General features: G+C 40.2%; 1 protein-coding gene across 1 annotated transcript in view; it reads right to left on the minus strand.

Annotated features, from left to right (window-relative positions):
* The window catches only part of cgnl1 (cingulin-like 1), a 44,481-nt gene that overhangs the window by 21,388 nt on the left and 6,577 nt on the right, over positions 1-16,516 (minus strand). The window contains exons 3-8 of the mRNA XM_037689678.1: positions 15,651-15,745; positions 13,638-13,743; positions 12,337-12,438; positions 11,917-12,053; positions 10,936-11,074; positions 10,046-10,258 (exon numbers count right to left, since the gene is read on the minus strand). Of these exons, the coding sequence (XP_037545606.1) occupies positions 10,046-10,258; positions 10,936-11,074; positions 11,917-12,053; positions 12,337-12,438; positions 13,638-13,743; positions 15,651-15,745 (792 nt within the window). The remainder of the gene's footprint in view (positions 1-10,045; positions 10,259-10,935; positions 11,075-11,916; positions 12,054-12,336; positions 12,439-13,637; positions 13,744-15,650; positions 15,746-16,516) is intronic.

Genomic DNA, 16,516 nt, shown 5'->3' on the forward strand with positions numbered 1-16,516 from the left:
AAGCAACAGCTAAAACAACAGCGCTACTGTGTCACTTTTCAATAATAATAATAATAATAATAATAATAATAATAATAATAATAATAATAATAATAGTAAAAAAGACAATAATTACTTAAATACGAAAAGCATATTAAAGCCAGAAGAACTGACAAAACATAATTAGCTTTTATAAAAATTGTACATTTATTCTATTCAATACCATTCCTTCTTTGTAAAACTTCACAAACTGAAACAACAATTGGACTTAAGTGCATTAATAAAGTCTCTCAAAAGAACAAGTGTTAATATAACACCAACAGTTCATTTTCTAGTCAAACCTGACATTTGACTCAGGTCTTTATGTATACTCGAGCTGTTTATTCAAAGTTGCACATTAACTAACTTTAGGTGTCTCTGAAGTGCAGTGCATGCTGCAGGATCAGGTGCTGCAGTGGCATCTCAGCTTTCTCTGTTCCGAGTCTTTATCGAGGCAAACAAAGAAAAAAGATCTAACAAACGTCCAACCTGTCGACCAGGTGTGTTCGTCACCTTACTCACTTGTGGGCTTCACAGATGTATTGACTTAAACCTCGACACTTCCAAAGCTTCGGTCCAGTCAGAGTTGTAGGGAAGCTCTAATTTAACCTCAAGTCTTGCAGATTTTCTTTGCTTAGCTAATTTTGACTAACGTTTTGTCCGTGCATTAATCTGAAGTTAACGACTGGTTCAAAGCTTTCCTCCCACAGACCAAAAACATGCATGTTAGGCTGATTGGTAACTCTAAAGTTGGCCCCAGGTGAGAGAGAGTGAATGAGTGTTTGTCTCTATGTGTCCCTGTGATGGACTTGCGAACTGTCCAGGGTGTACCCCGGCCCTCGCACAGTGATTGATGGACATGGGCACCGGCGACCCCCGTGACCCAAAATAAAAGAAGCGGGTAAAAGATGATGGATGGATGGATCTTACTCAAATTAAAAAAAAATTAAGTCATTGTTCATTCATTAATTCAACCTTTATTTATACAGGTTAATCTCATTGAGCCTCAGAGACTTATTTACAAGAGAGACCTGATTTTAACAAAGAGTGAAGACATCAGTGGACAACAGAGACAATAACAGACAATCATAAAGGATGTGTATAAATTGAGTTTTTTTTTTTAACAAGTGAAAATAAAATGGTATTTAAAAAAAGATAGGGATGCACGATATTATCGACATGGTATCGGCCGATATTGGCGTTAAAATTCAATATCGGACATCGGCCATTAAATTAAAATAACTCGCCGATATAAAAGGCACCGTTTTTGCCTGCAGCGGCAGCGCAACGTGATGACGTCACGTGCGCTTACCCGAGCTCACGGTGAAGAGGAAAATTCAAAATATCGGCGGTGTGGAAGTTTTATTTTTCGTTGGTGAGGATGTCGGATTCTGAAGATTTATGGATTACGTTGAGCCTCGCTACATCGTCCCCAGTCTGAGATATTTTTCCGACGTAACGTTACCCGAGTTACAAGCCGTCATTTCTGACGTTGTTGAGAAGCTAATAGCCGATAGCACGACTTGTTGGGTGAGTTCTACCACAGAAATTTGGACGTTGTGTTAGCCCGTTAGCATGATTAAATCTCACGGCACAATGGAGAGACAAAAACTTTGAACTTAAAAAGGCCTAAAAATGAAAAATGTAGTATTTTAATTCCACATCAGAGAAAGCTATGTAGTCTCTGTAAGTAGATCTAGGAAAAATATATCGGTATTGGTATCGGTTATCGGCCAAATAAGATTTAACATTTCGGCATATCGGATATTGGCCAAAAATCCAATATCGGGCACCCCTACATGCTAACTACCAGTATGCTACAATAAGAAAAAGGTTTTCTAGATTATCTGTCATAAAGAAAATTAATTTTCCAATTCTCCATGTGGGCCTTTGATTGCTTTAAACGTCTGTGGCCCTTTGGAAAAAAATGTTGCCACTTGCTCTAAGGTTTAGTTTGGAGCTACACGAGACTCAGTATCTGAAGAATCTTAAACCCACTAGATCAAGAAGACAACTAGTATAGTGCTTCACAAATAACTGCCTTTATATAATATATATATATATATATATATATATATATATATATGAATGTTTCTGTTCAGTGCCCTGAGATGACGTCTCTTGTGACTTGGCCCTATTTAAATAAACGGAATTGAAATGAACTTTAAGAGGAAAGAGTTGCAAAACCAATCACCGGTCGTTTTCCTTACCAGATTATCTAAATTCAACCTCGAAGTTCAGATAGAAGCTTAATTAAATCTTGTTGACAAAGTAGAAATGTCACCACTTCCCTCACAAAGTCTCCGGCCTTGAGATGAGCTTAAAGAAGGTCTGTGATGGTCTGAAAGGGACGATTGAAGCAGAAATTAAAAAGTGACAGCTGAGAAGCTCGGGCATCACCTTGGTCAAGACGGAAACTAAATCTGGCTTTGTCCTTTAGAAAAAACTGAACACCAGCTTTTAAAAGAGGAGTATAATGTAATTACAGAGACCAGGGAAACTGACCCCCAGAAACTTATTCAAGATAAACACTTTGTCCTCAGTCCTACGTGAACTTCAGTTACACATCAGGATACTACAAAATCAGCACGTAAACAAAATGTAAATAAAAATCTAACGTAGCTTCATCACAGCACATGGAGCAAAAACAAGTTAAAACATCACAACTTTACAGTTTTACAGCATCAAAACAAGTCAACAAGTGTGACGATGTAAACACTGAACCACAAACAGCTGCTTCAAAACAGCTGCTTCAAAACAGCTGCTTCAAAACAGCTGCTTCAAAACAGCCGCTTCAAAACAGCCGCTTCAAAACAGCTGCTTCGATTGACTTTGAAGGCAGCGAGGTATTTTAATCAAACAACCTGTCAAAAGTGCAAATATGAGTTGCACCTTTTTGGCCATGTGCAAAAAAAAAAAAAAGTGAGCACAGACTCGTGGGAGAAAAATAAACACACAAAACAAACAACAATTCAAGTACGAAGATTAAAGCTCAGTTTTTCTGCCCGCACGCTAATTTACAGTCAGGTCCGGACTCATTACGGAAACAAAACGACTTGGATCGATCAGAAACAAACAAAACAAAATCTTTCTGTGGTCAGCCAGAAAAAAAAAAAAAAAAGCAATATCCCAACATAAGAATAAACAGTTATGAAAATATTTACAAAATACACAAACCAGCTATAAAAACTGTTTTATGAACGTGAACCTCCTTTTACTTCAAATCACCCGACTCCAACGTTCTTGATCGTCTCTACAAGTGACATGTACCAATCCTGCAAGCTTTTTTTTTTTTTTTTGGGTGTGGGGGGGTGTCAGAAATCAGAAGACTTTATTAGAACATGGTGCTAAAAACAAATACAAACAATGAAGTCCCCACTTGGAGTCTGTAGCCGGCAGCTTTCTACTTTTCTCAAAAGAGTATTTTAACGAACAGTGCGTACACTGGCCAAATTACACTTTCTGCAAACGCTTTTAACATTCAATCAAAACTAAACCATATATTTATTACTGTAGAGCATGAATGACTGAAAATAATCCCAACAATAAGCCAAGAAACAAGTTAAAAAATGCATTAATTTAAGAAAAATAAAATGTCAGCGTCTGTCCTTCGTGTTGTCTTTTCTTTCCTCTTCTGGCTGCAGCAGTCGAGGAACTTTATGACAGTCTCATCTTTGTTTTGCAGGAGCTTTTGTCAGAAAATCTAGACTGATCCTTACGCTGATAACCAGCACCAAGACACTGCTTAGCCAGATGAGCTGAAGGTATCAGATACGCTGAACTTGAATTTGTGGTGTAGGTCCCAGGTTAAACTGGTCTCTCTTGAAAAATGAGTCCTCGTGACTCAGTGAGACTGCCTGTATAAATATTAAACAACTACAAAAAAAGCTTTCTAGCAAACATAACCCTCACATGTTGTCAGGAGAACTTCTGAATTAAAATCCTGGCAAAACTGCTGAGTATTTAGTTCTTTTTAAAACTGCTTGAATCCACCAGTCTACAAAGTTATCAGCTATTTGAAGACTTGGAAGAAGCAATATTTTATGATGGATAAACTGCACATTTCTTGATGTCTGCATCAAGATCACCATTTCCTGCCTCACTTACTGCTGCGTCGTCTCGTTCCTCCTCTTTGCAGCCGTCTGGTAAATCAACACCCGACGCTTTGCTGGGAAATATAGTGCTATCATCAAATATCCAGACTCATGCTGGAGTCTTTGCTTTCAAAACAAGCCCGAGGGGGGGAACTCTTTTTCTGGGCTCCACAAGTTTGATGATCAGACAGTGAGACTTCGGTTCACACGCTGGCAGAGATTAGTGGAGAGGCAGGCTGGGATTGGAGCGAGAACGACTCGAGCAAGAAAATAAACTGCGTCTAGGTGAGCAGATCACTCAGGAGGCTTGCGGAAGCTGTGGAGTTGGAAAATTAAAAGGTCCAGCATTTGGGATTGAGGTTAAAGATGTGGGCAGGATAGGACTGTAGCTGTGTTGCACACTGCGGTTTAGGTTTGTTGGAAACATAACAGGAGCTGGAAACGATGCGATAAGCACAAGACTCAGTCTGTAAAAATAGGAAGGGCTGAGACCTATTGAAGCCTCCAACAATGAAAATCCGGAGCGCTGCAGAGTTTGGGATAGAACTACTGCACCCCGAAGAGGGAAAAATGAACAGATCTGAGCCTCTCCCGCAGGTCGAGGAGGGTACAGTGTAACGGAGCCGAGGCAGAGTAAAGATGAAAGTCGGCAGGGTGCGCATTCTCCAATCTGACCCCGACATTCCTGAAAGGGAAAGCTCATCTCTTCCATCTGCACCTCATCCTTCCACATTTTTAAAATACTAGCACATGCAAACACAAAACGGCAAATCCGCCGCCAAATGAGCAGATGGTGTTTTAATGAACACTCGCAGAGCAGAACGTGTTAAATAAGCAAAGCCTAATTAGCATGACCAAGATTTTTCAACCCAGATAAAATTCCTCAAATTTCAGCTCATCAAAAGCACAAAGCAGCATTCAAGTTAAGACACAAAACAGGCCTCCAACTTCTTTTATGGGGGTCAGCCGTGCACCCCCTTTCCTACGGCATACTGACCCACTTCTTCAGCATGCCCCAACCCCCACCGCCATTATTGTGTGAAACAAACTCATCATTCATTATTGACCAAGGTCCACAATTACCCCCACTTTTTCAGGGCGCAGGAAGAAGAGAGGACACGACGCGACTCAGAAACCGCAGCTCATTAGATTAGTAATGACCTGCCACAACAATTAATTTGCACACAGAGCAACTTACTGCTCCACTTTCCAGCGTTCTCAACACGACCACCAGAAAACATCAGGACAGAGAGAAACAGCACATTTGGTTGGAGATGGAGCTGCAAAAATAAAGATGTGCACACTGACCTTCTTACCTCATCCGACTTCCCGGCACAAATATAACCGTCCGACCTGTTACGATCTTCCTGCATATTTCCATTACTCAAAGTATAATTACAGGCCGCTCTGCAGTGACATCACAGTTTGTTTACGCACAGTTCGGCTGCCGTGGTGGAAGACAACCTCCAGTGAATAGACACACAGAGGGAACCTGTGATGATTCAACCACAGCGACAAACTTTACTCAGCTGTTACTGCTCGAACTGGGCTGACGGAGATCAAAAGTCATGCTTCTGAATTTCTGCAGACTAACCAAAGAGAACAAACTTGGGAATTTTCCCGACGGCGACGGCTGATCGATGCCGGTAGCGCAGACCATCTGAGCCTCAGCCAGTACAAACATGGGTCGGACCATTTTGCTGGAGGTATGTTCACCTCTGCACTCTCTTTATGAAGCAACAGCTATGCAGATCAGTCCGATAACAGAAAATAAAACAGTAGACTCATTCACCGCATCACCTGATACCAACGAACAACACGGCTCTCATTTACATTTACTCGTTTACGTCGAGAATTACAACGTTGTGAAAAGGCCTGTCGCGATAAACGATAAATCAATTAATCGAGTGATAAATTAAAATGAGGTCAATAATTTTCATTTATCGGCTTTATTGTTTCTTGGCGTCTCTCTCGTTCTACTGAACACTGGATGACAAAAAGCTCAACTCCAGTGCTCTTCACTGACCCCTCGGGGAGTGAACGATCACGTCAGGTAGCAGCCAAGGCGCAGCGTCTTGTACCTCTTTGCATAACAAATAAAGTTAAAGAGGTTTCATATGAAATCAATCATAATGTATATCCTGTTAAACACTGGAAACATTCAAACTGGATACTGACTATTCTTGTACATTTTGTGAACTACACATGGAAACAAGTTCTCATTTATTCTATCGATGTAATCACACAAAGTCATTCTGGACAGATGTACAACAACTCATACGACAGAAAACTGAACAACTTGCAGAGAAAGACATATTATTATGCTTCGACGATAAGGACATAAAGTATAACGTGCTACGTGTTGTCATCGTTGTATGTTTCCGTACAAAGACGAAATTAGTTTTCTGCATTGAACCCATCGCACCTGGGATACAACCAGGTGGAGCAGTGGGCAGCTAGATAAGCGTCCGGGGAGCAATTTGGGATTGGGCGTCCAGCTCAATTGGATAAAAACTTGATTTACTTCACCCAACTTCTACTTGTCCTGGGAAAATTTCACATTCACAAGAAAAAGTGGTCAAACTCCAAACCAAGCATGACCCACTTCAGCAAGTAACTTTACATATACAGCACCACTATTAAAGGACTTGACAACAAAAAGGCAATGAAAAACATCGCAGTTGTGGAAAAACTTTATGTGAATATAACCTGTAAATAGATTGTTTTGTATCTTTTTAGACTGTTTTACTTTTTGTAATTTTTTATAATTACCTTGTTCTTTTTTTATACTTGAATAATATTACCTTTGTACCTGTTAATATACCCCTGGCCGACACGTTTGTAATTTAAAAAAAACAACCTCTGCAGCATTAGAGCCTCATGAGGAGTCAGCAAGCTAAAGAAACGATATTTGATATTGGGGGAAAAACGAAATGGAAGTACTTTCAAAGTTGAACGCAGCGTCAGCGTGGGTGCACTTCGGATTCAAACCGAATGACCGAGGCGAACCGCTGAACCTTTGCGAGCCGGTGTATGTCGTATTTGTCATAAAACGGTAGCAGCTAAAAGCAGCAAATAAAGCAACTTGCACCTGCATCTAAAGCACAAGCATCCAAAGTTAGTTTTCCCAGATGGGGAAAAAACTACAACCGGTAGGCCGGTAGTTTAGTGACTTCATAATGCGTGCCGTTTTGGCTAAATGTAGTTTTTATTTCCATCTTGTTTTTGTTTTTTTGTATTTAGTTTTTATTCAAGTGCAATTTTTGCTAACGGAGACTGAGAGTCCATTTTATTTTTGTTTTTGGTTGTTTTGTGTATTTTACAGTTCTATTGTTAAGTTCTTTTGAAATTAAAGTTTATTGATCTTTGAGAGGATGTACATGCATCATTATGTTATTATCATTACATTAGTTTAAAACAGTCTCCAAACAATATTATCGTTTATCGCAATAATTTCTGAGACAATTAATCGCCCAGCAAAACTTGTTATCATGTCAGGCTTAGTTGTGAAGTATAAATATTGTAAAAAAGATGAAAAAAAAACTCACTTTATCATAAAATTTCTTGTTTACGTAATAGGCTCAGATTGAAAACCAGATCATTTAATATGTCAGGACAGGAAACAAACAGTGGTTTAATCCGATCGTTCCAATTTGAAAATGCACGTCTTGTAGGGATGAAATTTGTTGAAGAATTTTATTTTCTGCTAATGTTGCTCGTCAGCTGGCATCTTAACATATCTGAACGTTTTCCCAGTTTCCAGGCCATCAAACCCAGTACATTAATAAAGATCTTAGATAAAAGTTGTCACTCATCCAAGTATCCCTGCGTTAATAGAGTGGTCAATAATTTTAAAATCATGATCAAATGCAACAATTTTTAAAGAGCTCTTATAGCAACAACTGCAACATCATTTCTCTAATCCCATTTATAATCATGTGCACACTAACGCAACATGTTTATATAAAAATGTATAAAAAAGTACAAAAATAATGTATTAAATGTTTCCACACATAATTGTGAACAACAGTTTTCTTTAATAAGCTTGGGTAATTCTTAGGGTGCTGGTTTGTTGTTTTTGAGAGGCAAAATAAGAATGTTATTATGTTTTTAATGTGTTTTCACTGTTATATTGTAATAAACTTCTTGTATCGTAACAATTGCATCTTCAAAAACAAAGCACGTATTGAAACAGATTTAAAAAAGCTTAAATTAAATGATTGTTTATATCTTCAAAAACACACAATGACTTTATGTTGCCAGGTGTTTACCAACCACTGAGGGTAATCCCCCGATGTTAACTTTGTTCAACAAAAGCAAATGTCTTCAGACCTCTTTTGCAGAGCGGCGCTGCGAACCCCCACCGTGCCGGCAGGAAGCCGAGAACAAGGACAACTTCCAGTCATTGAGAGAAACAGGACACACATGAGTTTACACAGCAGCCTGCAGACAAACATGCGCCTCTGCTCCAAACTTAGGCCCCTGCTTCTCCCACTTGTCCAATATTAACTCTTATTTCTCCGCTGTATAAACAGCTTAAACTCCTAAATGCTTTGACAACTGTTTTAACTCTGATGTGCATTTACTAAAAAATAAGTGGGACCTTCCACAATATCAGCTGTGATGATGAAGTTACAATGGTGACCTTGTTGAGATGCAGAAGCTCCTCGTTTATCGTGGGGGATCCGTACCCTGAAGCCCCGCGATAATTAAAAACTGTGAAGTAGGAATAGAAGAAGTAGTATATATATATATATATATATATATATATATATATATATATATATATATATATATATATGTATGTCTGTATGTATGTATAAATTAAGGTGTTTTAAACCCTTCCCACACACTTTCAATATTCTAAACAATGTTTCTAAACTCTAAAAGCTCTAAAAGTGCACAGAATGTCAGGATTTCAGCTCTCTGCCACCTGCAAGCGTTCTTGGCCACGCCCACTTCAACACTGCACGGAGGACAGCTGATCAGCTGCAGCAGGAAGCTTACCCTGCAGTGTGGGCTGCACAAAGGTGCAGCAGGTGCTAAATAATTTAAAATAATTTATTTTAAATAAAAAAGTCCATGCAGATCGTGCGGCTCGTCCATCAATCAGCCACTTGTGTGTCATGTCCAGTCTTGTTTTGAAAAACTGCGATAGAGGGAGTCCGCAATAAACGAACTGCGAAGTAGCGAGGGACTACTGTAAATGTCTAAAGTTTTGTGCTTCAGCATCACTCTTCCTGGACAAAAGTGTATTTAAAAAGAATCAGAGAAAGATGACAAACCCCCTCCACATTGAACACGTTTAAAAAGTGTCTTGTGAAAATTAAAAGTTACATCTAAGCACTTTGTTTCTATTTTACCAAACTGCTCAGGTCATAAAATTCAACCTGCTGGACCTAAATATCCATTTCAACTAAACAAACCACAGAATATGAACCTTTTCTTTTCATCCAACAGCGCATTTAGATCATTATAAGACACTGAGGTGGTTAAAGTGTTTTATTACAACCTCACTAACCGTCTTTAGACACTCAGCTGCACGTCACGATGCGCAAACTACGCTGGCAGAACTGGAATTTAGGGGTTAATTAAAAGTCAGTCACTTCTTTAGCTCCAAATATTTTCAGACACATATGTATTTAAATAAACAGAGAATAAGTTACACTGATGTAAACGACTAACGTCACTTCGGATGCAACGTCTCCACGTGTCTCCGTATTTTGATGTTCATACATGAAACGTAAAACAGTTCAAATAAAGTTACTTCGAAGAATAACAGGCTGTGGTGACAAACACACGGCACTCTCCTGATAATGTGCTTATCTACACATTTCTCTGGCATCCTGCTCTCCCAGAGGGGGGAGGAGAACTGCAACATGAGGAGGTGAAGGAAGTCAAAGAGTCGGGGACTCAAACAGGAGGACGATTACCTGCTTGGCGTCCTCCAAAGATGTCTGCAGTCTGCTAATTTCCTTCTCGTACTGCTCCTTCATCTTGTCCACCTCCTGATCATGAGATGAAACTTCCTCCTTCAAGGCTCCTTTAAGAGCTGCCAGCTCCCTTTCTCGCCTCCTCAGCAACTCCTCTTGTTCCTCCTTAGCCAGGAGAACTTCTTGCATCTCCACCTTGAGTTGCATCATGTCCTGGGGAAAAAAATGGCGACATGATGGGAGCTTTTATCTTTGTTCAAGTTTAGAAAAGCAGACAAGAGTTTGGCAGATTGTTGCATTTTGTAAGTTCGGTTAATTTGTGAAGCCAAACGTGCAGAAAAGACCGTTTTTGTCTTTAACGTCAACATTTTTATTTTTCTCGACTGCAGTTATCCCATTATGAGCTGATGATACAACGTTTAAACTTTGTCATGCATGTTATTTTAAAAACACAAACTACGGTCAGTATAAGCAGAGTAGTATCTTACGTCGATGTGAATGTTAAAAAAAGAGCATTTCTGTTGCAGTTTCACTGAATTCTGAGTGTTTTCTGGACATTCAGGCTTGTAGTCTCAGATTTTTTCTGTCAGATTGTTGCCAGTCTCTAGTTAATATGACAAATCAACAAAAGGTTTGTTTTTGATTTTTGCATTTTGCAGAGTAAAAAAACCCACACAAACACTCAAAATGACGTGCTGGTGCAGCTCATTTAGGCTGTTGAACGTGTCTGACAAGCAGCTGGGGTGCATTCTTTAAATGTTATAGATTAAAATCAAATAAACATCCTTCAAGTGTGAAGTTGGCTTCAGCAGGTTCAACAGATACAGACTTGAGAGCACCTCGTTGTCGTCTACAGCAACCTTTAAAATGTTTGTTACGCTGCAGCTTACCGTCATCAAGATGTCCTTCTCTTCATCAGCGGCTGACCTCTTGGCTGAGTCCAGCTCATCGTGCATCTCTGACAGCTGATCCTGCATGTCTCGAATCTCCGTCTGGTACTGCTCTCTCTCCATCTTTACCTGGAAAAGCCTAACGAGGAAAAAAAAAACATATGACAACAGTACAGGTTCTCTTCACACAGCATTTAGGCACACCTGCACCTTAACTGGCACATATCAGTGGATGCACCTGGGCTAGTTTTGAACAGGACCTACAGAGGCTAAACCTAAACATAATGTCAGGTGGGGGTGGTAAATGATGTGGGACACTTTAAAGAAACTCTCACAGTCACGTGGATTTAAGCAGAACATCTACCTCTTGTTGACTTTCATAGAAAACACTGACTTTAGGTTCACCTCAGTTTTCTCTTGGAACATGTGAGGCCGCACACAAAACCAGTTGGATTGCACAAGAAAACAGGCAACAGCACTCAAAATATCAGTTTCATAATATCAAACTATTAAGTTTAGTTAGATATTTTGTGAAGCTCTAATGAAACAATCTGTAAATATCAATCTAAAAATATGTCAGATGTGTTGGATTTGTATACAAAAGCAGAACTGGAGCAGAATTGTTGGTTTTATCATTGAATATTGAAGCAGTCGTGATAAGCGTGTTAATAAAGAGACTCAAACAAACGAGGAGGCCCCAAGACTGGGAGGTGCATGCTGAGCCGACCTCCCTTTGTGCAGAATCCTTCAAAGGTCAATCGAGGTCAAAAGAGCAGCAATAAAACACAGTTCACCGGTTTTCCAACATTTCAGTTGTTTACTGGAGCAAACAGTCCAGTGTGAGCGTTTTAGCTCGAAGCAACACAGCTGAAGAAAATATAACAGAAGTAAAACCTGCACTGACAAAACGGTTAAAAGCAAGAAGGTAAACTAGTTGGTTAATCATTACTGACTCTTCCAGAAGTGTGACTCTTCACTTACTCCTCCACTGTAGTCTGCAGGTTGACCTCGGTCTTTGTTAGTTTGTCTTTCAAACGTTTGCACTCGTCCTGGCTGCGCTGCAGCTCCTGCTGCAGCTCCTTCAGACCTGCTGCTGTCCTCCTGTCAGCCTGACTCTTCTGACAGGAAAAAAGTTTTTATTTATGTTTACATCCATGTTAAGCAGTAAGGTAAGGAGGTTTTCATGGTTCTTTTACCAATCCGTCTGTATAAATGTCCATTTATATGAAGCTGTGCCATCTCTAGAGCCAAACTCAGTCTCAAAATGTTTCTTTAAACAATAAGTTTTTAAGCAACACTATGATTAAAGGATATTCATGAACAACAAGTTCAGCAATAATGCGAGATGCCAACGTAAGCGGACTGGCATCAGGGGTACACCTGCAGTTTTACTGATGCTACCGTTATTTGTTCGTCCAGCTGTGTCTTCAGTTCCACGATCTCTTGTTCTAGTTCAGCGTTTTGCTCCTGAAGTTCTTTGGTCTGTGCAGCAAGGTCCAATGACTGAAATAAAAACATTTTATTGGGTTTAGAGCTGGTAGATTTTTCTTAATACATTGTAAATAAAATAAAAGGACATATGTGAGTCAGTTTTTAGAAATTCAACTGATAGCAGTCAATTAGTCAGCTGAAAATGTTCTGCTTAAACAAGCTCGCCTTAAAACGAACCAATCTGAGTCAGCTGAGCGGCTCTGCTGGAAGCTTATCTCAAACTCATCAGTCATTTTCTGCAGAACAGCTGAAGCTAAACATGTTCTTTAGACACGTAGCTGGCATAAACAGAATAAAGCCATCTGTATGCAGCGCTGAAGAAAATAAATACCGTATTTTCTGCCGTACACGTCGCACCTCCTTATACCTGTAAGTCGCATCAGTCCAAATATGACTAATAACGTAGAAAAATCCATAAATAAGTCGCTTCGCCGTATAACTCGTATCTATTATGAGTCACCGCTGACGCGTCACATTTTTTACGCGTCAGAGGTGACCATCCGGAAACGTGGGCCTGTGTGCCAAAAATCGATTGGCTGCCAAATGGAGACCGCGAGAGCGTGCACGAGAGGAGTTTAACAAGATTAACACTTAAAAACAATTATTTTGCTTGCTCACAATTATAGTAAAGGTGTCTCAGTTTAACTTTTCCTCAATAAATGCACTTTAACGGTCAAATCAGCTGCATTTCAAAAGTATTCGCTGCCTCGGTGCTCGGGGAGCGCGCAGACAGGGAGGAAATCAGGAAGGAGGAACGCTGCACATTTCTTTAAAATTTAACAAGATAAGCACCTAAAACAATTATTTGTTTGCTCTACTTTATAACAAAAGTGTATCTCAGTTGAACTTTTAATAAATGCACTTTAATGGTCAAATTAGATGCATTTTGCTGGGGCAGTGCAGCGAAATGAAGCTGATTTGACGGTTGCTCCAGGTGATATGGATGAAGGTGTCAGTCTATGGCAAGCTGATTGTGTCATTAATAGCCACTTTTACCTATTACGTGACACAATGGCATGCCATACTACTCGTGCCATCTAGCGGCTGAAAATAGTAGTGTTCAATATTTTCAGTCGTAATGAATGAAAACGACCTCAAAATATAAATATGGAAAAAAAATCCATAAATAAGTCGGTTCAGCGTAAAAGTCGCAGGACACGTAAATTATACAAAAAAACTGCAACTTATAGACCGAAAAACACGGTACTCACTTTGCTGTCGCTTTGTGCGCTTGCTGTGGCTCGAGACTTCAGTGTCTGAATCTTCTCAAACACAAGGTTGACCTTTTTCTTCGTCGTTTCGTCATTATCGCTGCTTCTGTAGACAAAATATTAATATTATGATTAAAATAAAGTTCGGAAACACTTCTCTCCGTGTTCTGTGAGCGTGGGTAAAATAAAAAAACAAGTCTGTTCTGAGAACAAAGCAGTCCAATCCCGGCTTAGAGCGGGTCAGGAAGGATCATTCTGCTTTGATGTGACACCTCACAGCACAAACAGCTTCATTAGAACGTCCAACCAACTGTAAGCCAATGAACACAAAACCTATGAATAGGAGGGATTTTTACTAAATGCTGTCGTTTTATGAAGAACAAAACAAAATGGGACTGTTCCATTTCAGCTGTAAATGTTCTCGGACTACAAACTGAAATGAGGAGATAATATTTGACTCATAGAGTTTTTGTTATTTGGTACAAAGCAGCCCCTTCAATGGATTTTCAACAGGCACATCTGGCTCACTATTTGGCAAGAAACTGGTCTGTTTTAGTCTCTTTATTGCACTTAATTAATGCATAATAAACAATTATTAATATTTATCAAGTGTTTATAAAGGAATTAATAATGCATCTATAAACTATTATTTGCCATCTATAAGGGGAGCCTTATTGTAAAGTGGTACCAAAAAATTAATGGATTAATGTAAACTCTTAAGTTTCAAAAGTTGCATTTGTGCATTTGGTGTTTAAAAAAAAAAAAAAGTCTAATTCCAAGTTTATCAACAGACGTGAAAAACCACAGAAGGGAGGATTTTCTCGACTCAGACGAACACTTAGTCATTTAGCTAACGTCAAAACATTTGAAATCAACAAAACTGGAGTTACACATTTTTTAAACGACACAGCCATATGTTATCTTGATAAATTTCAGGACTGACGAACTCCCCCATCGTGCTCTCCTCCTCCTCGAGCAGATGATTTTCATTAAAACTCCAAAAGCTCTGCTGGTGAAGGTTCGTCTTCTGAGCTTTGGGAATCGTAGCTCAGTTTCAGCCGCTGAACTTCCATCTGTGTTTCCTTTCCTTTGTCCTCTGACTCCTGACCCGTCGGCCGACACACCCAAACAGTTTCCTGAGCTCGCTGCAAAACCCAAAACCCGTAGCAGCTGCAGGAACTGTGGCAGCCAGAAAACTTGTTCTCAGGGTAAAACCATGAACTGAAAGGAAAACTTTTACAAAAGGTGCTCCAAAATGTTGCATAAAACATTCCAGGAAACAACAGCAGCAGGTAATATTACTTTTTAACATGATTACATTTGCTGATAAAGACAAACCCCTAAAGGATCGATGGCACTCGACGCATTTTCTAGAAAATAAAACGTTATCTTACATTTCACCTGTGATCTACTTTACGTCTTTGCTGTGAGCTAAGCGTGTGTCGAGCAGAGAAGAAAGGCTGCAAACGTGGCGTGGAAGATTTTCCACGTTTACTTTTGCTTGGGCGATTAAAAAAACGGTCCTGCAGGAGGAAAGTTTGATCAGGTTGCTTTGTTTTTCCTTCTTAAGATTATTCCAAAAGCTGCTGATGAGTCAGTTTAACTCGTCAAACTTGTCCGGTCTTCTTTGTCGTGCATGCAGTTTTGGGCTTTATTGAACAAGTTTGTGTTTTGTTCACTTTACTTCGTCACTGGGCAGAGGGCGAGAAAATTAAATCTTGCGAGAAAATAAATTATTAACGAGTGAAAAGAATCGTTCTGTATGAGAGAGCAAGGGGAGCACATTCTTTACATTTAATCTAAAACAGTTCTGGGCAGACAGACGGGAAAATAAACATTTGCTTCTACAGAAGAGTGTCTCGTTTCATTTCATGCTGGGTTCTTGTGAACACTACACCCGTTCGCTCAAAACACTTTAAAATATGATCACGTGACGTTCTTACTGTCACAAATATAAAAAGCGAGACAAAAACAACTGAATGAGAAGAAAACTGAACAGTGTGAGCATCTTACCCGTCTTTAAGGTAACTGAAGAGAATCTGTTTAGCGGTCTCTTCGTGTGTTTGTTGTGAAAGCTCCTGCTGACCTCTCAGGAGATCTGGTGTCGCCTGGATGTGACAGGAAATGACAAAGAGCTTCTTCAAATGAGCGAGTTCAGAATTTTAGGACGTTCTGTACAGTCATCGTGAAAGACTAAGTTCGTTAAAACACCCAGTCCTGATTTTACAGCATGTGTGTTTGGTGTGTTTTGTTCACGAGTGAGGGAAGAATGGAGCGTGAGATCGGCAGACGGACTGGTGCAGCATCTGCAGTATTGCGGACTTTGTGCCGGTCCGTTGTGGTGAAGGGGGAGCTGAGCTGTCAGGTAAAGCTCTCTGTTTACCGGTCAGTCTACGTTCCTCCCCTCGCCTCTGGTCATGAACTCTGGATAGAGACCGAAAGACTGAGATCGTGGATATAGGAGGTTGAAACGAGTTTCCTCTGCAGGATAGCTGGGCTCTCCCTTAAAGACAGGGTGAGAAGTTCAGTTATCAGGAGAGACTCGGAGTAGAACCACTGGTTCGGGCATCTGGCAAGGATGCTCCCTGGACACCTCCCTAGGGAGGTGCTTCAAGCATGTCCGACTAGAAGGAGACCTAAGGGAAGAGCCTGGACATGCTGGAGAGACTATGTCTCTCAATTGGCCTGGGAACTCCTTGGGAGTCCTCCCAGAAGAGCTGTGGAAAGAGATGTCTGGACCTCCCTGTTCAAGATGTTGCCCCTGCGACCTGACGTCAGAGGAAGAGGAAGATGGAGGGAGGGAGGGAGGGAGGGAGGGAGGGAAGGACGGACGGACGGACGGACGGACGGACGGACGGACGGACGGACGGACGGACGGA

This window comes from Nematolebias whitei, chromosome 2 (assembly GCF_014905685.2).
Source record: "Nematolebias whitei isolate Nwh7 chromosome 2, NemWhi1, whole genome shotgun sequence".
Lineage (NCBI taxonomy): Eukaryota > Metazoa > Chordata > Actinopteri > Cyprinodontiformes > Rivulidae > Nematolebias > Nematolebias whitei.